The 26,636-nt window shown below is 44.7% G+C and overlaps 3 protein-coding genes across 3 annotated transcripts in view; 1 reads left to right on the forward strand and 2 right to left on the reverse strand.

Moving 5' to 3' along the window:
* Positions 1-337: 337 nt before the first annotated feature.
* Positions 338-15,601, reverse strand: nup205 (nucleoporin 205). Its single transcript, XM_031856637.1, has 42 exons — positions 15,497-15,601; positions 14,248-14,390; positions 13,933-14,104; positions 13,581-13,725; positions 13,289-13,448; positions 12,884-13,112; positions 12,557-12,721; positions 12,255-12,430; positions 12,007-12,123; positions 11,715-11,852; positions 11,421-11,571; positions 10,850-11,055; positions 10,580-10,762; positions 10,245-10,295; positions 9,614-9,823; positions 9,267-9,504; positions 8,984-9,173; positions 8,641-8,761; positions 8,149-8,230; positions 7,861-8,025; positions 7,626-7,750; positions 7,388-7,502; positions 6,973-7,122; positions 6,685-6,759; positions 6,449-6,606; positions 6,270-6,350; positions 5,835-6,026; positions 5,384-5,585; positions 5,189-5,287; positions 4,927-5,075; positions 4,250-4,441; positions 4,013-4,134; positions 3,466-3,598; positions 3,233-3,359; positions 3,028-3,101; positions 2,776-2,904; positions 2,338-2,464; positions 1,892-2,064; positions 1,562-1,691; positions 1,253-1,381; positions 1,019-1,095; positions 338-865 (listed from the first exon to the last, which is right to left on the reverse strand). Exons 1-42 carry the CDS (start codon positions 15,522-15,524, stop codon positions 713-715), a joined length of 5,982 nt encoding a protein of 1,993 aa, XP_031712497.1. The 5' UTR covers positions 15,525-15,601; the 3' UTR covers positions 338-712.
* A 353-nt stretch (positions 15,602-15,954) lies between these two features.
* On the forward strand, positions 15,955-19,856 carry agk (acylglycerol kinase). Its single transcript, XM_031865805.1, has 14 exons — positions 15,955-16,218; positions 16,316-16,355; positions 16,453-16,532; positions 16,626-16,701; positions 16,800-16,925; positions 17,021-17,115; positions 17,279-17,348; positions 17,662-17,741; positions 17,826-17,883; positions 18,477-18,624; positions 18,724-18,821; positions 18,953-19,023; positions 19,133-19,217; positions 19,378-19,856. The coding sequence occupies exons 1-14, from the start codon at positions 16,109-16,111 to the stop codon at positions 19,510-19,512; spliced, it is 1,272 nt and encodes a 423-aa protein (XP_031721665.1). The 5' UTR covers positions 15,955-16,108; the 3' UTR covers positions 19,513-19,856.
* A 1,508-nt stretch (positions 19,857-21,364) lies between these two features.
* dennd11 (DENN domain containing 11) overlaps positions 21,365-26,636 on the reverse strand; it is a 7,108-nt gene continuing 1,836 nt past the window's right edge. The window contains exons 2-9 of the mRNA XM_031868010.1: positions 26,481-26,580; positions 26,186-26,344; positions 25,209-25,362; positions 24,979-25,117; positions 24,720-24,851; positions 24,455-24,605; positions 24,193-24,261; positions 21,365-24,034 (exon numbers count right to left, since the gene is read on the reverse strand). Of these exons, the coding sequence (XP_031723870.1) occupies positions 23,839-24,034; positions 24,193-24,261; positions 24,455-24,605; positions 24,720-24,851; positions 24,979-25,117; positions 25,209-25,362; positions 26,186-26,344; positions 26,481-26,580 (1,100 nt within the window). The 3' untranslated portion in view covers positions 21,365-23,838. The remainder of the gene's footprint in view (positions 24,035-24,192; positions 24,262-24,454; positions 24,606-24,719; positions 24,852-24,978; positions 25,118-25,208; positions 25,363-26,185; positions 26,345-26,480; positions 26,581-26,636) is intronic.

Genomic DNA, 26,636 nt, shown 5'->3' on the forward strand with positions numbered 1-26,636 from the left:
CTCAGTCACTGTGATGCTACTTTCACAGAGAAATGTCCTGTTTTGGTTCCTTGTTTTGCTTCTCCCAGTAAGATGTTTTTCACAATGAGTCACCCCAGACACACGCACATGGAAACAGGTGAAGTCAGTAGTCTGTTTGTCAGAAGTGGTGACCACTTTGAAGATGTGATAAGTAAAGCCCTAAAGATATGGTGCGAGCTGTAGCTTCTGATTGCAAAGTGAGAATGTCAGCGGAACAAAGAATCCTCAAACAGGAAGAACCTTTCCATTCATAGTGTACACACTGTATGGTCTGCTGTCTAGTACGTGTACGTACACACACACACAAGTATTCAACAGATTTAGAAAAACTTTATTTTCACAAGAAAAACAAACAATAAGAATATCAAATTATCATAATGAGTAAAAATGTTGTCAGCGTGTTGTGCCGGTTACTTTTCCCCGCTTCTTTGAGAAACACTACTTGCACAGCGCTAGTCAAACAAAATTAGGATAGCTCACAAAGAATGCACAATGATGGCGTTTACATCTCACAACACTCAAGAGAGGAGCTGCAACAGGTCGGTAAAAAGGAGCGATGTTGCCAGAAAAAGCCACCCGAGAGAAAGTTGGGATCCTCGGTAGTTCTCCCGCGTTGCTTGGCAGAATTTTTGAGTCAATGTGAAACAGAGTTTGGGTTTTTGAGAGTCTTTGTATGTGTAATGTGTCTGTCTCAGCTTTTGGGCTGTCTGAGCAGGCCTCGGATCCTGCGAACCAGGGCCTGGATGAAGGTGTAGCGGGAGCGAACCTGGCTGTACAAACCCTCCACCTCCAGCAGCTTCCTCTGCAGAGCCTCCCCGAAACCTGCGGCCATGTCGCTCTTCAGCTGCAGTCACACAAACGGAAGCCAAGACAAGAGGGATCAGGAGTAATGTCGGTGGAAACACATGTAAACATATACACACACACACAACATGATGTTTGTCAGAGCTGCATTCAAAGTGTATGAGACATTTTGCCCACGTGTGCCGTTTCTTACCAGGTCGAGGTCTTGTTGGCTGACTCTGGACAGACCGAGGCCACGACCTCCACTTGCCTGCAACCCGCCAAACGAGTCTGAAGAACAAAAAAAATGTAATGAAATAAATGCATTAAGCTAAATTCACTCAATTCCACAACCAGAGACTAGAAACAATAGCTTTGCAGGTGAGTTTTCTGCTCATTATGTCAGGTCTGCTTAACATGTGCGTATATCTGGAACGTGTTTTCTCACCGTCTGCGAGGCGAGATCTATACAGACTAGCTCCGGGCATCAGGGAGTCTTTGGGGTCGGTGGGAGTGCAATGCAACAGGTAGTACTCCAGGTGGCGCCACAACACAAACAGACACGTCTCGATAACATCTGAGGAAGAGGCCGGTCAAGGCATTTCAAGGAGATTTCATGATGCGGCGTTTCTACATGTCTATCTCGTTATCCCAACTGACTGAAGAGAACTTTCAAAGACAGGTATAAAATGACATTCTGATGACAATATGCGAGTGCTGGGACTACAAACTGTGCCTGCAAAAGGCCAAAGGATACAGGAGCACAGGGACAGCAGCTTGGCTCTGTTGTTGATAAGCTGGACCAGTCGTCTCTTGGCCAGCAAGCTCCTCTGGACCGATGAGATTTTCTCCACCCCTCCGGGGCCCGACACCAGGCCTTGGCACAACTGCAGAGAAGATGTGATTAGAACTGAGGACAATGCATGTTGGAGCCAAAAAAGGTGCCGAAAATAAAGAATAGTTACTTTATATTTATACCTTTGTTTAATTTCCACTTTTAAAATTCAGAGGAGAACAGTTTGCCCAACATGTACAGCAGTGTGGTGAGTGTGAGACAGAGTGAATCAGTGTATTGGTCCTTCATTACCTCCTTCAGCTCCTCAGGAGGCAGCTGATCCAGGGTCTGCAGCTTGCCCAGACTTTGTCTGTGACTCTGGTGGAACCGGAAGAAATCTGCAGCGCTGTTCTTCAGCAGGTACAGGACCAGCCCCAGGCTGGGGGCCCGGGAGTAAGCCATCGATGGCAGAGTGGACGACAGATCTTTAAAAAAAAATAAGAGCTACGGTTCAGTCTCGTACTGTGGAAGTGGACGAGAAGTGCTGCTGGACACAAAAAGCTAATGTGTGGTAAAAGCTAACAAACATTATTCTCATCAGATATCAGACACTGTTAAAACAAAAAAAAAGGACAATTCACAGAAGGGAGACGACTAATACATTAAAAGGGGTTTAAAAGTATGCTTGTTCACACGGTATACAGCCGCATGATTTAAAGTCCTTTTCCTCTTCTTGCTACTGGCAGAATCTCACTGACCTGAGCGTCCTCCGTCCCTGCCAGCTGGCTCGCTGCCTGACGGGCTGAACAGGCAGATGCTGAACTGGGCCTGTGCTGAGCTCTGCAGCAGCAGGGTTTGGCAGTACTCCATGATGTTAGCACACACCTGTGGACAGAGGACACACCTCTCAGGTCTGACTGTGCAGTACTGAGGAATAATCATGACTATGCATACAACACTCAACACACATTGTTTCAGAGGCATTTTTAATCTCTTTCCCCTCTCTGTCCAGTTTACTGTTGGAATATGCGAAAGGTGTACTCAGTAACTTCTCACTAGGAAGATACTACCGACATTCCGAGACAAGCTCACATAAACTAAACTGCTGAAGGAATAACAAAACACTAAGTGATCACAGGCACCACCACCCTCATACATCTCGTACTACTTCATTCATAGAAGACGTTTTGTCCGACCTGCTGCATGGCCACCTCCATCTCCTCTCGTCTTTCTGCCGAGTCTCCAGGTGCGGCGATCTCGGCCTGCTTCAGCAACCTCTCCCGCTCGCTCCCCGCCAGACGGCCAAGCAGCGACAGACAGAGACGCTGGAACGTGAAGAGACGCATTAATCAACTGGAACGGGTGTGCATTAGCAAGAAGACGACATCAATATGACACATTATTAAAAAAAAAAGAAAAAAAAAAAAAAAGAAAGGCAGTCGTCTGACCTGAAATCTGTTGATGTGTCCCTGGAACTCCATAAGAGCAGCACTGTTGATCTCCCCACCGGTCTCAAGGGCACCTGAGAGACCAAGCAGAGCATGAACACCACCATTCACGCAGTCTCTGAATGTCAACATGTGGCTTGCACAATGGAAACACATAACAATAGATGGCAAAGTAAATAAGAAGATAAGGACAGTAGTGTTGTACCTGGCAAAGCAGTCTTACTGATGATGCCAGTAAGCAAAGAGAGCTCCTGCAAAGCTCCCATACTGAGCTCCTGACAGCGCAACAGGGACTGGATAGTGTCGGCGTGCACTATCAGCCACTGGAGAACCTACACACACACGCACACACACACACACACAGCAATGAGAGAGTTAGGATGTATGTGCAATGACCAAACAATACAGTCTTGGTGATATCAATAGCTGTGTGCTTACCTGTGCCGCCCCCTGCTGGTGATTCATTGTTGTAGACGTCAAGATCACCTGGAAGAGCCTCAGGGTTGGGAGGAGAATCTGCCTGTAGCGGTCCATGGGGCTGGGGATGAAGCCTGACGGGTCCCTCATCACCCTGTTGACCATCGGCGGACACACACAAATTTAGGGAATGCTATTAATAGAGAGCTTAGGAACAGACGTCATCTGAGCGAGACAGTCAGTTAAACGCACCGGGATAAAGCAAAACAACTTCTATTTAAAATTCTTCTAGAGGAAGACGTTGCTCACTCATTATAATGGCTTGCAAGCTTTTCATTGCGTTTCTTTAGACAGGAATTATGAAACAAACATATAATATGCATTATTCTTTACATTCATTTGGTAGAAATCAGGTCCGAGTGGAAGAAACTGACTTATTCCGGGGGCATTTTATCCAAAATTACCAATTTGAAAAGCCTTTATCAATAACATCACAATTTCATAATAATAATAAAAAACACTTGGAAGTTAATCCACCCCCTCTTTCCTTCCCTCTTCACTTCCATACCTGTGTGCATCGCTGTCGGGTACCATGTCAAACACCTGACACTCCATCAGCTGTGCCACCAGGCCACAGCGCAGCAGCTCCACAGCTCCCTGACCTGTCTTCGCCACACGAGTCAGCAGAGCCTGAGAACACACAGCAGAGTTCGTACCGTCATAGTCCTGTACTTACAGAGGATTGAGACCGAGGCTATGGGTCGACTTTTCAAAAGAAACGGGTAGAAGTGCACATTGTGCTCACCATCTTGCTCTCGTAGATGTAAAGTGGTTTGAGGAGTGGGGGCTGAGGTGTGAGCAGGCTCTGCAGGGCGACATCGTCCTGCCTCAGGCTCTCCACTAGCGACCGCAGGTAGCCACTGTTGCAGACATAAAGCAGCCACTGGTTCTGGCGGTCTATGGAAAGGATCCGGTCCAGCACCGCCAGAGCCAACATCTGATAGACGGGGAGAGGAGACAAAGCAAGCACTGAGAGTCAAACAAAGAGCCTGGCTAGACCATATTAACACCATGTCAGTATGAGGTAGGGGTGGGCGATATGACCTAAAATGAAATAACATTGTAAATATATAACGCGTGTTTTTTTCACCTCTTTTCATCACAGCCAAAATGGGAATATTACACTTAAGAGAATTAGCATCTTTGAAGAAACGTAAAGCCGACATAACCTTTTACATGTTATCCCACACGAAGGAGATAAGCAGTGCAGATGCTGTTGGACCAAAGAGCACGAGCAGCGTGGCTGTTCTAGAGATTCAGCGTGTGTCACCTAGTTTTTCTCAGCTTTGTGTTGAAGTGCAAAATCCATGTCGTGGCAGAACGTGACACCGGTGATGGTGATGAAACTGGTATACCGCCCACCCCGAGTATGAGGGGTAATAACTCGTATTGTTGTATGAACCCAACAGTGTGGCTCTTTACCCGGCTGATTTCATGGCCGTCACAGGCGTCCCGACACACCACCTCCATGAGAGCCTTGCCATAGCTCTCAATGATAGCCAGGTTCTCTCTCTGCAGTTTGGAGAAACCATCTTCAGGGGCTGTGAGACGCTCCCACATCGCTTTCCCTGCTGGAGGGACGGAGAGGGAGATTTTCTCAGATGACCAAACAACATCTGTACATTGTTCCTTTGCATATTTGCATATTTGCCAGACTGTCTGTATTCATGTTTCTGTGTTGTACCCATCTGCAGAGTGTCTGGTTCTTCGGGTTTCTGGGCGATTTGAAGGTAGTACAGCAGGGAGCCATACAAGTGAGCACGCAGACGCTGGTATCCACCGCCTTTAAATGCAAAAGATGACATTGTGAAATCTAACCTCACCAAAGTTTATCAGAGCAACAAATGTGTGAGAAGTGCGTGCTTATGTCATCACTAACCAGTACAAAGGATGAAGTCCAGCAGCTTGCGGAGAATCAGGTGCAGGGCGGAGTTGGCGATGGAGGCAAAGCCAGAGGATGTTTCTAGTCGCGCCCCCTGCTGCTGCTCAGACAGGACTGATTGGCTGAGGTGGGCTGTCAGAGTGAAGACTGCCCCAGCAACAATGGGCATCAGTTCTCCTGCAGCCTCCTCAGACAACACCTTGTCAACGAACAGCAACGTCTACATTTGTCATGTCAGCTCTTACAGGAATTAACAATTTCTCAGGTTGTTCTCTACTTTGATTGATTTAATACACATGTAATGAGGACCACTGAATAAAAGCAATGACACCCTTGAAGAGGTTGCTTACTAGGAGTATGGGGGGGGGGGGGGGGGGGGGGGGGGGATTCAGATTGTACCTAGCCAAACCTTTTCATAAATGACTGCATCCAAAGTACAATAGCTGACCTTATCATGCAGGTCTAGCAGCAAGTCTCTGATGATGAGCTGCCTGTCATCGGCAGGTATGAGATCAGCAGGGCAGGCGGTCAGCAGCGTCTCCACCAGGCTCCTCCAGGACTGCAGCGCATGACGCTTCGCACTCAAACTCCTGCGGACGCGATTGCGCTCCACCACCTGCTGCAGGATGGAGTTCACCTCCTAGAAGGATACACACAGGGACACATGGGAGTGAATTCACCTCTGAGAGAGTGACTGCATTAGTGAAGGGAGAAGGCTGGTTGGCTTTCAGTCACAGCATGGAGTCAAAGGGAGTCATTCTAAAAAATTTGAACTGGAAGTTGGAAACCACATTTTCAAAAGATGCCACTGGATGATGGCTTCTTTCTGGTTATTGTGGCCCCACAACATGCTGCTAAGTCCTATTAGTTTTAGTTAACTAACCTCCATCAACAGGGGCCTCTGTCCAATGGCTGCCATTCCCTGCAGTGCATTCACCTCAGCAACCAGCACTCTATGTAGCAGCTGTAAGAAAATGAAAACAAAATATGACACATCGGCGGAAGATCAAACACAAACTGAATAGTTGAAACGACACAAACGTGCTCAACCTGGAAACCCACCTTCACGTTGCACACAGTGTGTCCTTGCTCATTGATATGCTCACAGTTGGAGATCACCTGCTCTATCTGAGTGCGCTCAAAGAAGTCCAGCTGCAGCAGCTCAGGCATATCCTGACTGAAATCGATGGCGTCCAGCACACTCAGCAACTTCCTGCGCACTGATGGCATCAAACAAGGACAAGATGAGAGTAAAAGTAGAGATGTTTGATTTAAATGTGTACTGAGGTGGCACAAACCTTTAGAAACGGTGTCAAAATGCAGGAACCCGCTGACTGATCTGGTTTCTTCTTCCATTCCTGATTCCCCATCGGCTATAAAGAGGAATGATGAGGTTTTAGGTTCATACAGTAATGAGCGGTCATGCGATTGGGAGTTTGAGTATGTGTGGTCATTACTTTCGTATATTTATCAGAGTGTCTGTAATTTTAAAACATTTTAGACCATAAACATTGAAAATGAAAGGCCAGAATTACTTAATTTGTTTCAAAAAGCTTGAATAAATTGAAATGTGTGTGACAACATACCTGTATGTTGAGTGTGTGGCTGGTCATCCAACAGGAGGCTGACGAGGCGTTGCGTGTGTGAACGCTGGCGGTTCAGTGAGGTCACTCTCAGCTCAATGGCAGCTGTTTTCATGAGCCAAGACATCTGGGAGAGGGCAGCGATCTGATTACCTGAGGAGAGCAGAAAGAATCGAATCAATGAAAAGAAAAGACATTCTAGTTTCACTGTATTGTCATAAACACACACCTACAGTTACATTCTAACAGTCATACGATACAAAGCTTTGCAATATTTACTTAGCCTTTCAGCCGGAATACAAAACAACCACTAATTTCCATTAAGGTTCTGCATTTCCTGCAGAACATCCTGCCTCCTTCCCTAATGTTTTTGTTATTATATATTTTTAGGGAACAAGGGGATCAGTACTGTACTCACTAGGCAGGATGAAGGGTAGGTGCTGCAGGTGAGAGAACAGGAAGTCCTGGCTAGTCCTCAAATAGCGCATAGTAGGTCCAGATGTGTCTGAGCAGGCGCAAAGCTGGTAGATCACCTGAGAGAGGGAGACAATGACAAGCAAACAGGAAAAATAATCAGCCCACACACAGATTCCATGTTTACTTTCCACCTACTAGGCATAAAACGCAAGTAGTAGAGAGTAGAGGATGAGGAGTACCTGGTAGCAGAGCTCAGCCAGGTGTGGGGCCTGCTGTGTGAGGACAGGTCCGGATCTCTTCTCCGTGCCTCTCTGCAGCAGACTCAGGATGGCGTGCAAGCAGCTCCGTGGACATCCCAACACACCTGTAACAGCAAAGATTCACCGTCAACTGACAGGTTACACTCCATCCAAACCAGAACCACAACAATATTGCAAATAAATCCAATGCCAACAGCTACGGTCGTGGTCTGACCTGGATCCTGGAGGTTGGTGGAGGACACAGGCTTCTTGACTTCATAGCCCAAAAGATACAAAGCCAGATTTGGCGTCTTCAGCTCCAAGGAGGTGATGAGCAGGTTCAGCATATGGATCTGAGTTTCGTGTCGGATTCTTGCGACCTTCTTTTGTGGATCCGAGTCTGGAAGTAATAAAGTAGGTGGGTTTGAGTGTGACAGTTATGATAACAGGTTTAGCTTTCAGTGTTAAAACAACAGGATTCAGGCCGTTTCATTTATTACAGACAATGTGACTCGTCTCTCACCATCGCCGTTCTCTGTTCCCTCCTCTGCCTCTTCACTGTCCAGACACTCCACAAAGCCAGCCATAAGCTTGTCACTCACAGACTAAAAGACAGAAACAAAAAAAAACTTCAAACACAACACAAGTGTCACACATCACCACAGTGAAGATCGCCAACACAGGCGCACCTCAGGGGAGTTCCCGAAGTCTCTTGGATAGAATTACATTTTGACTTTGATATTACGCCAGACATTATGAGTACTGGGATAATGCACCAATACGTTCTATAGAAAATTGCAGTGTTTATGCTTCACTTCATACATTTTGGGTTTATGTAATCCACATCGAAGGGTCTATATAAAAAGTAGATTGGCCTCCGGGATTTAATTCTAGAATTAAATACGTAATTAAGAAGACATAAATCTACTGTACGATATTTGGGTTTTGTTGTTCTTTTGCTTAATGCTTATCATTTTGTGAAGTATAGTAAATCTTTGTGGGAATATAAATATACCTGGTCGTGTGTGAAGTCTCCCACCAGCCTCGTCTGAATGTTGGGGTAGTTAGAGATACGACGCAGGATCTTTGCGCTGTGGAAAGCAGCCTCTGGATTGGAGCTGCTGTGGTACAGATACCTGCACGGACAAACATAGGCCTTCATGAAGTTACACTCATTCTGTACAAATTAGCCTTAGTTTTTACCCTACAATGACTTATGATTAGGTTTTATAACATTTAATCTCCATTAACTAGAAAAGCATGGAGAGTAACAGGAACATGTTATAGGAGAACGGACAACAAAAATCACAAGCACGGCGTCAATACTACAGTTGGTATTAAAACCGGGATGCCCTTACCTGGCAATATTGACGATGTGATCTGCCCTTCGAGTTTGAGGACTGACCCCCTGGAGGAGCTGCTCCAACGGGGAAACCAGCATGGAGGCCTGGCTCTCCCTGAGGAGGTCCATGAACACCACCTCCTTCTGTAGAGCCAGGTCCAGCAGGCACAGGCAGCGCAGCACCGCCGACTCCAAGTGCTTCTTACCTGTAGGGGAAGAGTGACGGAGCACGTGGTCAGAACAAACACACATACACACACGAGCGATCTCTCTTTCCCTGACAGCAGCTGCTCTCTCACCAGGGAAGGGTGCGTAGGTGTCCAGCTGGCGTACACCCTCCTCCAGCAGGCTGAGGCAGAGCGCCAGCACGGGCGAGTCGTTGAGCAGGTGGAACATGATGCTGTGGCCGGGGGGCTTGTGGGCCGCGACCTGCTCGCCCTGCAGCTCCACCATCTCCGGGACAAAGTCTGATGGCTGGGGCTCGTGGTCCCGCAGCAGCTTGTGGAACACCTCCAGCACAGCATCAGCAACCTCCCACTGAGAGATGGCACAAACGGAAAAACAAATTAACAGATGTTTCAGGAGCATACATGCACACTGCAGCGACATGTCTCCACCTTATAGGGAGCACTACACAGCACTTTACCTTCTCGGCTGGATGGCGATATGCTCTGGTGGGGAAGGGGAGGAACACAGAGTCACGCAAGAAGTTCAGGTAGGGCTGAAAGCCTGGCACGCGATGCCCCGCCCCCAAGTTAATGGGAAGGCTGCTCTCGACCAATGTGCTGATCAGATGACAGAAGCCTCGTGTCAGGGGATACTCCTCGGAGCTTGACTCAATCTCATTCAGCTCCACCTGAGAGATGAAAAACAGAAAGAAAAGTCAGTTTACCACCCAAATGGGCATCTACTTACAGGTTATACAACTTTTAACAGGAAGTGTTCACTTTATGAGAGATGAAAGTCAAGTCTCTGAGATGTTATCTATTAATGTAACTGTGCTAGATTCAGTAAAAAGCTATTCCCTTCCAGTCAGCATTATTTTGCAACACATTCGAGTCTTAAAAATATTCCCTTTGGGCATCAGTCAAACGTTATCTTAAAGTGAACAAATTAAAAGTGATCCTGGCGGCTCCAGGTGGTCTACTTGCTCTCTGTGGCAACTAATGAACCGTCTTGTTTGCCTAGTTAAGAGAGACAGAACTAATTCTAAGCCTTCCTTCACATTGGCTTGAATGAGTAGTGAGCATCAAATTCACTAGCCACAAACATCTCACCTCAATTCCAGCTGCCTGCCTTTGTCCTGGGGCTCGCACTGTCTGAAGGATCTGTGGTAAAAAGAACATGAAGCTATAAAACTTTAAAACTCAAAACACTGTCTTCACACTACAAGAACACAGTCTGTTAGATAAAGATGAGATACTCTAAACCACTTGAGAAAATCTGACAGCCACTCAGATAATATACGACTAAGACTATAAATTAAAGTTTTAAGATCCCGTCACAGACTCGATCCTGAGCTCGATAAAGATAACAGAGTTCCAGTAATAATGTTTATACTTGGCAGACTTTGCTTCTTATAAATTGTTCTACTCATTAAGTAAAGGCTAACCTGTGTGTACTCCAGCGACTGCCAGAGTGAGGCAGCGATCTCCGGTGACTTCCCAAAGGCTGCCAGGCAGAGCAGGAGCTCCGCCTTCAGGACGGGAGGAACGCTGCACTGTAGCAACCCCAACATCACCACAACCGGGGTCCACTGGGGATGCTCACACAACGCCAGACGAGCATTTTCACTCTTAGAGAAAGAAAGAAAAAAAACATCATACAAAACACACCCCAATAAAGTTGGATAAGAGATCTCAGCAACCTGAATGTTCTGTACCCATGTAATGATGGTGGTGAGCAACTGCAAAAATGAGGTGAGTCCTTCCATCTCCCTTTGGGTGATGCCCCTCAGTGATGGGTGGCGGTACTGCGATGCGTCTGGATTTGGAAAGTCTCGCCGCAGGTTCTCATGGTAGAGCATGAGGGAGTGAAAGAAATGTTCCCAGGACACCGCGCTGCCTGAAACGCCCTGGATGTTGTCACCTGCATACATGAACATGAGGTGAATGTCCACTCATTTGGATATGTATTAAACTAAAGCAGCAGGCTTTTAGAGTCTGATGTTCAGATCACCTACATTTGAAGTTAAATTACTTTTTAGGATTTGAAATGGTCTATATTGCTTTCTTATTTACTACTGAACAGTTACATACCTCAAAAATGGTCAAACCACTAATTACAAAACCAGATTACCACAAAATCTAATTTGCAAGGAGGCCAAACTGCACATCAAATGTTCAATAGCTCCGATTTCAGATATCGATCTGAAAATATATTCAGTCTTATTCGATCCCAGACGACAAGTTTACAAAGTCTATCACAAAGTGATAACAACGATCTGCTCTTACTGTGCGAGGCTCCATTGGTTTTAAGCAGACTGAAGGAGTAGTGGGCACACTGGGGACCATTGGCGAGGCCTTTCAGCATACGGAGATAGGAGATGTAGAGGGTGGAGGGGAGGAGGTCTCCCATCTGACGCACAAACTTGGACAGAACCACCTACAATAAAGAAAAGAGAAAACCTTTCAACAGAACGCCAGATTAATACAAATTCAACATTTTAAAAACATCCTACGACCTTCTACAATTCTTGGTGCGAGGAGATACTTGTGCTACAAGGTTCTAGAAAACACAGCTCCTACCTGTTTATGTGGAGGCCTTTGCAGCGCCATTCCCAGGTAAGATCCCTGCAGGGAGGTGTGTTGAAGAGACTCTGTGTGACCCCAGAACTCCAGACCCAACTCCAGCCCAAATGAGTCCTTACTGTAAAACTCTCCTATCTGGAAAGACAAAGCAGTAACCAACACTGTTACAAACTCAAACCCACAGTGACTTATTCTCCTCCTGCTCAGTACCTCCATTTCAGCTATCAGTTCAACTCTTAAAATGTGAAAGGTGATGTTGCTAAGTGTGTGTGTGTTTGCAAACACTGACGAGGATCATGAGGTGTTCTAAGTCCTTGCGCATCGATGACGGAAGCTCGCTGTCCATCTGTAAGGACATGTGCACCAGACGGGCATCCTCATCAGCGCGATTACGAAGATGTTTCACCTACAAAATACAGTAACAATATGTTAAACGACTTAATCAACATGCAAAATAACAAAACTACAACCTGATAACTCATCAGAGAGAAGCTAACACTACAACATGACAAGTCAAACATCTGCGGCATCTCTCACCTTCATTGGCATGAGTGCCAGGAAGTCTGTGATGAGTGAATGGAGGCGGCGGATGTAGAACTCTTCCTGGGCAAAACCCTCACATCCCAGAATGCCCTCCTTCATGAACAGGAAGACATCTCCCAGTAGAGCCTGGTCAGCCAGAGCCTCGTCTGCCTCGGTGAACTCCACCAGAGCTGCGCATCACACACACATTTAAAAATATACTCTTTAAATGGCTACTATCTTTGAGATCTCATTCAAAACGTTATTCAAACAGCTAGAAGGTATATTTAATGCATATCCAAGAAAAAAACCCTTACCACATCCCTGTGGTAGCTGAGAAAGGACCCTCAGAGACAGAGCCCAGGCCAGACGACACACAGCCTGCAGACCTGGAAGCTTCCACGGCTGGCCGTCCATCAGACGGCTGTGTACTGCAGCCACATATTGCCTCTCGGTCAGCAACGGCAGTGTCTGGATCAGATCTAGAGGAACACAGAGACAATCCTTCACCAGCTGTAGAAGACATTTACTAAAAACAGCAGCAATCTTCTTCATAGCAAGGAGTAGTACGTTTAAGTGGATTTGACAAGCAACTACGATCAAAATTCAATTATACACACAATATGTATTTAGCATGTTCTCACCATCTCTATCTTCTGTTCCCTGTTCCACGAAACTGACATCCAAGCAGTAGAGTAGTGCCATGACCAGCGCCAGGTTCACACTGTCCAATGAGCCGTCAGCTTGAGCGGTCACTGTCTCCAGGTGGCCGATAAGAGCCAGGGTGTCATCTTTAGACAAAGGCGATTGGCAGGTCCATGAAAACAGGCTGTCTGCCAGGGCCTGTCGGCACTCTTTGATGAGGTCAGAGACCTTGGGACAAGAGAGGGAGTTAAATGTTGTCCATATTCCACTCGCTTTATTCTTCTCCTCCATGTTTCTCAGTGACAACAGAAAGCTCCTGGCTTTACACTAGTCGAGTAAGATTGAACATATTGAAAAAAGATAATCATCTCTGTTTCAAGTCAACATAAAGGATTTGCTCCCACCTCTTTCCTGTGCTTCTCATTGCCCAAGCCGCGCTCCTTCTGCAGTCGTTCAAACTCGCGCGCCACATTTATCTCCGACACCAAGGTTAGGATGCGTTTGGTGAGACCCTGGATCATTAGTTCATCTGTAAAACGTGTCGTCAAAGCCACCAGCTCGCCACTGAATGAGAAAACCAAACAACAGTACACGTCAATCAGGGGGGGGAAATCAGGACAATAACATGCTCATCATGTGGAGCATTAAATGCACTTGTCATTGCTTGTATGTGCTAATCGTAGATAGCGTCATTACCTCAGGTCCAGGGTGAAGGTCTTGCCATGGCGTGACTGGATGAGTGTGCGCAAGGAGTTGGCCACACAGAGCTTTCCATCCCAATAGAGCAGCACAGCTACGAGACCTCGTGTCAGACCTGGGAAATGGGGCTGCTGTTGCTCACCTGGAGATAGATGAATATATTTAGAGTATAAATTGTGTGAAGCAATGTCTTCTACTGACAGCCATGCAAGGCATTGTCTCCAAATCATGGATTTGATCAAGACAAACCTAAAACAAAATAGCCATTATACACACTCACCAAATGTACTACATAACTTCCTTTATAACTTTGCTTCCAAATAAAGTCTTTTTCTTATGTCCACTTTACCTGCTAACAGAAGCTCCAAAGCCGCTAACTCTCCAATATCAAACAAATCGCTGAGGATGAAGGCCTCTGAGAGGAGCTGCTCTGGAAGGAGCCGGGACCCCTGCTGACCTTGGATGGCGATGCCCTCTGTGCTGGCTTTACGCACCTTCTCTCTCTGCTCAGCACTCTTTGGCTAAAAAAAATGAAGAGGAGACCAGATCCTATCAACATTACAGCCTCGAGACATCACAAATTAGTCTGTCTGCACCAAGGACGTTGCAGGATACACAGGAAGAATACTATTGTTACAAATGGTGTGTTTGCACAGCATCTCACCGGGTTCTTATAGAGTGAGAGAAAGTGCGGTTTGTGTTTCTTCAGCTGCAAGTCGAGGAGGTGGACGCTCTCTAGCTGCCTCCTCAACACCGCCCCGTCCACCGTCTCCCACAACTCCTTCAGCGGCCCCCACAGACTGGCTCCTGGGGGGGTAAATGGGTTTCCAAAGGTCTTGTATCAGCACACATGCACAGGACTGATTCTCACAGATCTATAGTTAGTTTCTTATAACCATACATATACATTTAGAGTATCTCATATATGGCACCTGACTGATTCAGCACTCCTAACTGGACTCACATTTTGCAAGTCAAATTCTATCCTGGCAAGTTAATGTGAATTATTGTTAATACAACAAAAGCATCTTTAATATCTGATGGATGGGGCTGAGCCTCTGACTTTTTCATGTTGACATTTCAGACCTCTTACAGACTGCAACAATGAGCACTGTAACTAATACAGATGCTGATGTGTAAACATCATACAGACTTAGAAGATGAAAGATTGACATGTGATTGACAGTAACCTATAGAACCAGTGAAATGACCGTCACGTTACATTACCAATATCAGTTTTCTTAGAAGAGCTTTTCACCTGTTACGCTTGTTATTGTAGATTAAGCCTCATAATTATGCTTTGAGTTAATTGATTATTGTATTACAGGTTTGTACAAATACATATGAACAGCCTCACCAGTAAACAACTGACACAGATTCATTGCCCACTGACAGGTGTATTGTAAACCAGAAGGCTAGATTGAGTCTGGACGTTAGCTAAACTGATTTACACAAACGTTACTGTGATGCAACTGTGGAAACCAAGGACAGCATGCCAAGCAGGGATGGCAAATATGTTGTCGTTTCACTTTGCTTCCAATGAACGAAGTAAACTCGTCTGTTGACCCATTTACCAGGAGTTGCGCCGGAGAAGTCATATTGCCGTATGTCATTTGTTATAATGTGAAAACACGTTAACGTTAACCGTGTAACAGTGTAACGTTAAACGTCTTTACCCACCGAATAATTGTGAAACCAACATCAGCTAAACTAACGTTTACTCGTAAACTATGCTAATTTAGCTTAGCAGTCTGAAATTGAGTGATCCGTCACCATGTGGTCAAAACAGGACATGCGACAAAACAGGCGATAAAAGGCAAATATCCACAAATGTATCTGTGAAAAAACAACCACTAGCCACAGCTAGGAATCAACACAATGAAGCTACTTAATCAAAAAACTATAGTGCCTACCCGAATTTACCGCCATCTGCGCCGCCATGATACACTCGGAAGATTGGAGAGGAGCAGCTTCTAGGTTTGTGCCGGTGTGAAATTTAAAATGATCAATTCTATAAACACATTGTGACAAAATTTGTTCTAGTAAAATGTACTAGTTTCATTTAACTGTGAATATTAGGTAATTATGTGGGTACAAATATTTCAAACATTGCCGTAATTCTGTATATTCCCTTCAGGCGAGGTCCTCGGACCGTAGGAACCGGAAGGGAATTGTAGTTTACTAATGCAAATCAACTCAACTGCTAATTTAATTGAAATTCCAATGTGTTTAATAAATTCCGTTCTGTTTCTAATATTGTTTTCTATGACATTTTGATAAAGCTGTACTCGTTTTTAATTTGAAACGCGTTGATGAAACATAACATGTACCAACATTGGTTCCGCCCTGTGTTGGGCCACGTACTGTTTTGACGTTACACCAACATGTCCACCCTCCGCCTGACAGTTGCGGATCCATGACCGCTGACATGGAAATTTGTCATTCGTGAATACAATACTTCGCTGCCGCCGTAAAGGTAGCACCGCATTTAAATCGAGGGCTTTGGTATATTTTAATCAAAAACGATGGCTCGGGTTGTGAAAGTGTTTCGGACTCTGCGGAACAACTGGAAGAAGTCCACATTTGCTGTGTGCGTCCTGTCTTACGGGGGCCACTGGCTGTATGGCATACACTGGTGAGTATTTCAGGTTATGATATTTCCTCAGATTATAATAATTACACAGGTCTGTGCCACTGATTGTTCGTGTGTCTCACATTTTGTGTCTGATCAGTGACAGTGTTCTGAGGAAAGAGGCTTGTCTCGCCGCCAGGGTAAGACATCACTTATTCTTGCACTTCATGTTGTCAGCATTTAAAGCAAAACCCCTCTTCAGGGGCCTATAGTCCTCACCATCATTATTTCTTTTAGGAATTCGGGCGTCAACTGATAGCACCGCAGGAGCGTCTGAGGAAAGCGACAGTGATCTTGAACCCTGCAGCTTGCAGTGGGTAAGAAGACTCTCTCACTGACAGGTTTGTCTGGAACATCAGACAACAGTCTCTCTCAGAATATTTCCAACTATCTCTCTCAATCTTCCCCAGGAAAGCCAACAAACTGTTTGAAAAGAATGCTGCTCCGATTTTACACCTGGCTGGTGTGGAGATTACAATAGTAAAGGTAATTTCCCTTGGAGCCCATCAGTGCTATGAGTGGCTCTAGTAGGGATCCCATCCCGTGGCACCGTGATCACATATTCATCCTGTTTTCCTCTCCAGACGGATTATGAAGGCCAGGCGAAAAAACTGATGGAGCTCATGGAACATACGGATGTGCTCATCGTGGCCGGAGGGGACGGCACCTTGCAGGAAGTCGTCACAGGTTTACTGCGAAGACCGGATCAAGTAGGTGTCGCACAGTTATTGTGTTGATCTGCAAGACGACTTAATTCAAACTTTTCTTTTATTGATGTCACTGATGGACGTTTTTTTGACGACAGGACACAGTCTGTAACACACCGATTGGATTCATTCCACTGGGCTCTCGCAATTCCCTCAGTCCAAGTCTTCACCTCCTCAGTGACAACAAGGTCAAGTATGTACCTCTTCAATATCATAAGGAAAGATCCAGATGTTATCATCACATAATCTTTTGACCTGTGTACTGGATGTGTCTCGCCAAGTAAATATACGTGGATATGGACATGCTACGCGTTTTCCACATACGTAATTTAAACCCATTTTTCCACCCTTTCCAGAGACATTACATCAGCAACACTGTCCATCCTAAAGGGAGAAACCGTTCCTCTGGATGTGCTGCAAATCAAAGTGAGAAACTGCCTCTGTCTATTCTACAAAGCCTCAAAGTTATCGACGTAGTATTTGTTCTTGAATGCAGATACTTGCTGATGTCAGTATTTGTTTTCAGGTCAAATTAACAAATATTTTGAGAAATATATGATTTCACACTTTATAATGTGGCTTTTTAAAAAATCAAACAGGATAATGAAGTTAAATTGTCACAAACTGTTTTGTTTTGTTTTTTCTATGCAGTGTGAGATATTATGTGTCAGCGGTTGGACAAGGAATTCAAATGTGTGTGTGTGTGTGTGTGTGTGTGCGTGCGTGCGTGTGTTTTTAGGGGGAGAAAGATCAGCCAGTCTTCGCTCTGACGGGACTACGTTGGGGTGCTTTTAGAGATGTGGCTGCAACAATCAGCAAGTAAGAATATACAATTGGTCACTCTTATTATAACCATGACATAGTTCCCCATACAAAATAATAATTAACCATATTTCCTCATAGATATTGGTACCTTGGACCACTGAAGACAAATGCAGCACATTGGCTGAGTACTCTACGGGTAAGGCAATATATTTTCTGAACATGTTTGGGTAAGAACAGTGTATTGAACCAGTGTTGGCCTTGTATAAGATAGCTGATATTTGAAAGCCATGTCAGCTCCCGTCAATGTCATAGAGGTTCCTCCCTGTTGTGAAAAAAATATTTGAAGGATGTTTTTCCCTTTGTGCAACTCTCTAGTTATGACTTTGCCAACTGTTTTCTTTCAAAGGAAGCGTCTGTGGCGTTTATCGCTTATTTCCTACAACCATGGAATACCTAATTGTTGTATTGAGTCAGTCTACCTTAAAAAGCTGTTATCTGGTATCAGTGGAATCTCTGTATCCTGAAATAAACCAAATGGTGCTTTAGAAGTTTTCCATCCTGACAAAAGTATACTTATACTTTTGAATAAGACACTCAATACATTTTAAACAGTTTAAATATTGAATATCTAGCCTCAATATCTAACATCAGTATCTCATCAAAGACAGTAGATGTCTTGAGGTTATTGCTGTATTTCATGTCTTCCCCTGTTTTCCTTGTCACCCATAACTGTTATAGTTCTGTGGCTGCAGATGTATTTTAATCTTATGCTGTTGTAAAATCCCTCAGGAGTGGCCCCTGGTCCGCGAGGTCTCAGTGTCCTACCTGGCTCCCAGCCTACGGCCCCCTGACCTGTGCCCTCAGAAGCCCCCCAGACCTAACCTGCTGTACCGCATCATGCGCAGGCTCAAAAACCACTGGTACCCTCCTGTCGAAGGTAGTGTGTGTGTGTGTCATTGTGTTGATCCTGCGATCACAGCATGTCAAAGACTGTGAGTTGTATTTTTTTGGGTGGTTTGTGTGTGTCTTTGCTCAGAGCCTCCAAAAGTGGAAGAGCAAGAGCAGTGGAAGGAGGAGCATCTGTCGACGTTGGAGCTGTTTATTCAAACGCACAACAAAAACCCAGTGGAGAGGGTCAGTCCAAAATCAATTCCTTTTCTAAATCTTGTACCTGTTCTTATTAAAATCATGATAAGATCCCACTATTGTGCCTCGTTTTGCTCTCAGAAAAAATATCATTTGTGTCTGTTTATTTGAACTTGCAGCGCATAAATGACTCCCTGATGATCTGTGCAGAACCGGACAACTTCACAGTGGGCGAGTACATCACTGTCGGGTCAGTAGATTCAGTTTTTGTTTAGTCGACTTCAAACGGAGGCGATGTACATTATAAATGAGTTGGTACATTCAAGTAAAAGAATGTCAATGTCAATTCTTCATTATAGGAGTAAAAAAGAAGAGGACCCCGCTGTATTCACCAAAGACTCCACAAAACTGGAAGCCAGTGCTTGCCAGCTGCAGCTGCCAGAGGTCAGAACCCCGTTTAAGTGACTCGATCCTATTTCTTTGTGTCACGTCAAAGAAAATCGTAACTATTTAAGGATTGTGTTTCGTATCATTTAGTTTACTTTCTAAAGCTTTGTCTGTTAGTTTTTGTCGTGACATTTAACTTGATGTCCTGACCCCACAGGGTGCTGCTGGCTTCTACAGCATCGACAACGAGGAGTACGAGGCCATGCCCGTAGAGGTGAGGCTGTTGCCGCGGAAACTCCGCTTCTTCATCAGTGCAGAGCGCAGAGAGCAGCTCCTCTCACAGATTCAGTGATGGAAAAAAAACATTGAACCAGAAAGGAGACAAAAGCAGATTTGAAGAGAAACACGAAAGCAAAGAACCAGATGCCGTGAGACTCTGAAGTTAGACGGATGTCTGCTTTGCCAGCAGTTTTAAATGCTCATGACGTACTGATGGATTGTTTTACGACCTGTAAACATTCAGTTGAACTATTATAAGGAGGATTACATGCTGTTTTATATTAAAGGACCAAGGCTTTGTTTCTTTAAGCCAGTAACCCGTGTAATGGTTGTCTTACAAAATGACTTTATGTTTACTGAACAGTTTACTATTCCCTTCACATTTAAACTTGGTCAATAAAAAATATTTCTGTCCAATTCAACACAAAGTTGTTTTTTTCCTATGAGTTTGACATTAGTATGTAAGCATTTAGCTGGTTTAAATAAAGAGTGCAGGCGTCGGCTGGAGATATAATAATAATAATAATAATAATACATTTTATTTATATAGCTCTTTAAAAGGCACTCAAAGACACTTTACATGTTAAAAACAGAAACAATAGAAGCATTTATAATAAGAACAAAATCTACGACATAACAGTAAGAAAAAAAATTTTTATAAAATAAACATGAAAAGAAAGAAAACATACATGACTGACTTTAGAGGTTAAAAGCAGATTTGAATAGGTGAGTTTTAAGTGCAGTTTTGAAAGTGGCGGGTGACGGAGAATGTCTGAGGTGTTGGGGCAGGGAGTTCCAGAGGGAGGGGGCAGCAACGGAGAAGGCCCTGTCCCCCCAGGTCCGATGCTTGGACAGAGTAGGGGGAGTAAGGAGGTTGGCGTCGGCAGATCTGAGGTTGCGGTTGGGAGTGTGATGGTACAGGAGGTCCGAAAGGTATGAAGGGGCGAGGTTGTGGAGGGCTTTGTAAGTGATGAGGAGGATCTTGAACTGGATTCTTTGCTATATGGGGAGCCAGTGGAGGTTTTGAAGGACTGGGGTGATGTGGTCTCTGGTGCGGGAGTGGGAGAGCAGACAGGCAGCTGAGTTCTGGATGTATTGTAGTTTATTGATGATTTTGGTGGGTATATAGAGATGAGGGGGGGCAAAGTAGAGGCGATGGACAGAGAGCGCAAAGAACAAATAAGATTATGGATAGGCTTGAGGTATAGCTAGATGAACGAATGTAGGGATGCTGCAGCATTCCAAATGTGTTGCAAAAGATGTTAGACCAGGAGTGTGGCAGACTCCTTGGAGAGGCTGGGTGTGATCTGACAGATGGTGTAGACAGCAAATCTGCAGGATTAAGCAAGTGGCTGCATCCCAGACCTCCTTATCTTATTTGTTTGTTCAGGTAAACACAAAGGGAGGCTCTTGGTTTTGTTTCTTGAACATCCTGGTAGGGGAATGCCAGTGACTGAATAAGTACAATTTTAAAGGAACTTGTACTTTAATAGTATCCGTGGAAGGCCCTTTTAATGAAGCAGTAAATAAAGTAGTTAAAATTGGCTCCAACACATCTACTACAACAGTAAAATGCTGCTTACATGTTAAAGCCCCAATAATAACTATTTCATACTATAGTAGTATATTCTAACAAGTTATTTTTGCATGGTAAGTACTTCCACTTTTAATAATGAAAGTACATTTGCTCATACTTTTACAAAAGTAGTAAAGTATTTTGAATGCAAATGACTTATTTGTAATATTTTACACTGTCGTATTGATATTTTTACTGTTAAAGGATCTAAATATTAGCTGCAAGACGATCAGGTCATCCTGAAAGTGGTTTTGTGTCTTGGAAAGCGATGACAGCAGTGATCCTGAGGAGAGGTGTAGGTAGAGCAGGATTATGAAGGAAACAGAGGAACATAGTAAGAAGCAGAGGATTAGGTAACACCTAAACTGTATCAATGTTTAATTGTTTTACAATGGCAGTACAGTGAAATGAACAATTGCTCATGCTATTGAGTTCATGTGTACATTATTGACATCTCTTACAGTGTTTCACATTAGTAAAGGTGAAGACATATTTTGTTATTCTGTGAATACAATCACAATCAAAGAGGAAACAGTTACACTACTTGGATGTGTTGCTGCTGCATGTGTGCAATACTTTTGCTGTCTTTGACATTCGGTAGAGTGACACGTTGTACAAACGACTCATTTAGCCAATGCTGGTACACATCTGTGACCAAAGAAGGCCTTTTATACAGCGGTATGTGTTGTGTACATTCCGTTTCACATTAACAGACACCTGAAAGCAAACACGGTCAGCGGCAAGAGTATTACGTCTGCTGACAAGTAAATAGACCAGTCCAGAGTCAACAGGTTTAACTGCACCCGGTGAGGTCATTCAGAAGTGCCGTCAGCAGATACTGTTGACGTGCGTACAGTAATGAGTCGGTCACTTTCGTGCAAGTTTGAGAGAATCTAATTTCCTTAAGGCCCCGTTTAAACAACAAAGCTCTTTCAAATACAACACTTGGTGCACTTTTTCCATTTTGTAACTGACCCAGAAAACCTCTTTGGGGTTCAAGTCAAAAGGACAACAGTTGTCAACATAAGGATCCGCCACAGAAAGATCATTTTTGGAATGTGATAATGAATTAAAAATGGATATTTGTAGATTCATGTACATATTTAAAAAAAAAAAAAAAAAAAAAAAGGACTTGATGTTTTAGCTTGTTTCAGGGGGTTCACGAGAAGGCTGAGAACCACTACTCCAAATCTATACGAGACATCAGCTCCGCGTGTTCCAACATGGAACAAATGACGACTGATTGGTTTATTTAATCCATCACGTTGCCAATCTGCCAGGACAATCCAAAAGACGCAGTTCATCAGGAGGACTGTGATGAAAAGACAGAAAAAAAACCTCAGCTAAAACAGACTAGGGGGGGGGGGGGGGGCTCTTAAAGCTCCCGCCCATCCTTCACTGGGAACAACACCAGATCTCCAAAAACACAAAGAGATCTTTGTCAGGGACACAGACACGCAAAGAGGATCTCTCTGAAGCTGATCAACGAGTAAACCACAAGCGGCTCCAACGAGGACTCTTCGCTCAACACGATCACAACATATATTGACTGCCGTTGATGAACTAGCCTCTGGTTAGAGTACAAAAAAAGAACAATGACAGCCAGTGCAACACACAAAGCGCTTCACACTTCACAGCACTTGCTGGCTCAGACGGTTAGTCATAAACATAGCGTAAAAAGGTACAGTTAAGCATGATCACTGTGTGCATCAGGAACTATTCCAGTGGTGGACATGGTGCAGCATTCATGATGAGTTAGTGGTATAGAGTCACATTCATTGAGTTTAGGGTAAAACATGTAACACAAACAGGAATTTTCCAGAACGCCTCCATGAGACTGATCAAACACAGAGACGCATCGTCAGGTCGACCTCGTGCTGAAGGTGCATGAAATATGAACAAAGTATTTGACAGCTTTTCTCTCCTCATTCTCAGCTTCATATTAATTATGATAATTCTATTATCCATTATGAAAAGAGGATATCACACTCTTTTGCAAAACATCCTCCCCGCTCACTTTCCGTTGTGAAAGAAATAGTAAAAACTAGAAAAACGCATATACATGAAGAGGGCTGGTTTCAACTAACAGGCTTCTATTGCTTCCTTTTTGAAAGGTAAATAAAGTAGTCAAAAAGTATTCGATCAACTAAATATAATCATCGAAGTATGTTATTACATCAGGATGAATTTGTTGCACATTATGACGCCTAGAATCTTCAATAAAATCTATTTGCAGCACACAAATTCATTTGCAGCAGTTCAACCGCACCCACACAACATTCATCTTTTTTCTTCAGACAAACCGTATGTGGACCCCAAAGCTGCGGGGATTGTGAATGTTTTCACTGACTTCTTCATTGTGACGGGTGCAGTGAAGAACGACCAAGTTATCCTGCAGCAATGACCAGACCCAATCAAGACCTCCAGCCCTGGCCACTTCAGCTGGAATCATGGTAAAACAAGAGCACACAAACAAACTAGTATCTCTGACAAAAAAAAAAAACACAGCACTGAGCCACGGAAGATGTGAATGGCTGTAAGACCACGCAGCTGCCAAGTGGCATCATCTACGAGGCAAGTGTTTATCAGCCCCCGTGGAGCAGTGCACCAACTGTCCTCATCAACCACACTGTTTAGAAACAGTCTCCACAGGTCAGATGAGACACACAAAAGAGGGGAAACAGACAACCCAGGAGGGGGACAGCAGGCGACAGATGGACGTCCCAGGGTGGAGGCAGTGTCTACGTTGTCTTGGTGTGAGTGGGCCTTGAAGGCACAAATATCCAGTGGCGTTCCGAGTTTTTCCCCAAAGCTGACGGGGGCTCAGGTACAGCAGAGGCTGTCTATGATCAGCGTGACGTCAATCCCGTACACCTCCAGCAGGTCCACCAGGAAGGATCGATCGCCCTGGGGATCCAGCCCCATGGCCCTCACGTGCTCAGCGGTGAGGGTGGGATCGGTGCTCCCTGCTACGTCCGACAGGGTCTGGAAGATGCGGTTATTGAGCTCCATGAAGAACCTGGGACGGGATTAAAGACAAGTGCGTCACGCAGTGGTCCTCCGCATCACATTAAAATGACAAAACCAATATAATTGAACGACTCTCCTTAAAACATACTGCCTGTGATTAGGACTCAAGTACGCAAGCAGCTGTGAATACACTTGTCAAGGACTCACAGAATGAAAAGATCCTCTTCATTTGACGTGCAGTCTCCATCCACCTCCTGAGAGTAGAGCAACATCTGCCTGGAAATAAAAAGCCATCATCTATCATTATATGTGAAAAGTAATTTTGCCCCTCACTGGCTAGTATTTATCCATTATGAGTGTCCACGGTCATTTTGCAGCCTAATTTGAACATACAACTGTCAAACATTGATGCATGTATCACATTTGAAAATCAGTTAAGATATACAGTATTTGACAGTGTGTAATGTACCTCTGTTCACTCAGCTTCCTGTACTTCTCCTTATCTGCAGCGTTCAGTCGAAGCAGCGGCTGCAAATGGCTTCTGTGCGTTTTCACATTCTGGTTATCGACGTAGACGTCGTACAGCTCCTTCTTGTCCTCGAAAATCTTCTCTGTGGTGCCTAAATAAATGAATGCCATCATTAAAAAAAACACGCTCATACATAAGGAGTCATTTCCATATATTACAGATAGCGGTCTATCAGCCATTTACATGCAGTGAAAGCTTCACTCACAGGCCACGTATGACAGCTCCGTTTCCAGGGCAGTGATGTCGGCTATGTTGACGTAGAAGAACGGCCGTAATTCAGGCACGGAGACACCGATTCTAGGTAAAGAGACATTGGCCAGGCAGCAACAGCAATACACTGCGGGAAGAACGAGAACATAGGGAGTGAAGGATCTCCAGGGATATAGAAAATGACCCTGAACATATATTACACCCTGACATGTTTGCATAAAGTGTGTGTTGACATGTGCATTAGAGCTTCTCACCCCTGTAGCAGACCACACCTATAGGTGGAGGGGAGAAGATGAGGATCCGTTTCCTCAGCAGTGCAAACTTCCACAGCACCATTATCTGCTCCCCGAAAAACTGGATGAACTGGGACATGCAGCCAGCTGGGTGGGTGATCTGCAGGGAGAAAAAAGAAAGACAAATACGTGTTGTTGTTGTTGCTGTGCAAACCTGCCATCACCAACAATGTGCTCTGCTGCTTTCGCACCTTCATTTCTGGGTGCATACAGCGGTTGATGGTGGTAACACTCCAGGTCGGGCAAGCGGTGACCAGACCATTTGCTGTCGGGGGAAGGACGGCCTTCTTATCCTCGTAGAAGGCCTCCAGCGGAGAGTACTGGCCCGGACACTTCAGCTGGAGTCTACAAGGCAATGACCGGAAGAAGATGGAGAGGAGAGAGAAAGAGGAAGAATGTCATGTATGAGTCATCCAAGCCTTTTGTAAAATGTATAACTGAGCAGATTAAGCTAGCTTGAGTGCATATTCATTATCTGCCGATGTCGCTCGACCATGAACACTCACAGCTCACGCAGGTTTAAAGACAATTACTAAAGCAATGTAGTTTGATATTTGTTACACAACGTAAATGGAGGTCTGTGTGGATCAAGACACCATTGAGGGTAGTTCAAGATTACAGATGGTGCTTGGTCAGTGAACCATCCCTTGTTCCTAAATTGCATTGTGGGATCATTTAAGGTAACACGCGGTCCATAAATAAAATAATTTGATTACCAGACTCCGTTCAGATTAATTCAGGTCCACTTGTATTTGGTTGCAACCTGAGCCATTTGTATTTGGAAGCCGAAACTGTTTGCTGTGTCATATATATATTTATACATAGTCAATGAGGAGATGAGCTTTCGTGAGAGAACTGAAGCAGAAGACCAGAGTTGCTGAAGAGAACAGGGGCTGTCAAGGCGTCTCCCACCTCCGTGCTTAGACTTCATACAAAAACAGCATGTAAATGGGCTCTTGCGACGATAGCTGTAACCCAGACTCTGGGTTCATGTTTAATAGATGACTAACATTTTAACAAAGAAGCAAGGGCAGGGGATAGGTGCATAAAGAGAGGCCTGTAAACTCATTTAGGAGCGAAATAAAGGAGGTAAACAGAAGACAAAAAGATGCCGATATAAGATGAAATAACCAAAGAAGACTGAAGCGTGACACACAGCGCGTCTCACCTGACTTGGTTCTCCAGAAAGTGCATGTAGCGGTACAGCAGAGTGTAGGAGGGAGACAGAATTCCCACTGACTTCATCCTCGCTCCTCGCTCCAGCTCACTCTCCACAGGCACGTTTGCGAAGCAGGCCAGCCCAAAGTAACAGCCTTTACGGAAATATCTATCCGCAGGCCAAACAAAGAGCAGGAGTGAACACACAGTGACACACACACACACACACACACACTCCTCTATGGAGTGGGTTTCATGCTTCATGATTGGTGGGGGTGAGCAGTGGGGAGACTGGGAGTACATACATAAAGTCACTGGTGATCCGATGGGAACCGCTGGCAATTGACTTGAATTCAACTCCATCTAGGTTGATGTCGTGAGGCAGGCACCACTCCACCATATTCCCTGTAATTTACACACACACACACACACACACACACACACACACACACACACACACA

Source organism: Anarrhichthys ocellatus, unplaced genomic scaffold, assembly GCF_004355925.1.
Source record: "Anarrhichthys ocellatus isolate YVR2014 unplaced genomic scaffold, GSC_Weel_1.0 scaffold2, whole genome shotgun sequence".
NCBI classification, from domain to species: domain Eukaryota; kingdom Metazoa; phylum Chordata; class Actinopteri; order Perciformes; family Anarhichadidae; genus Anarrhichthys; species Anarrhichthys ocellatus.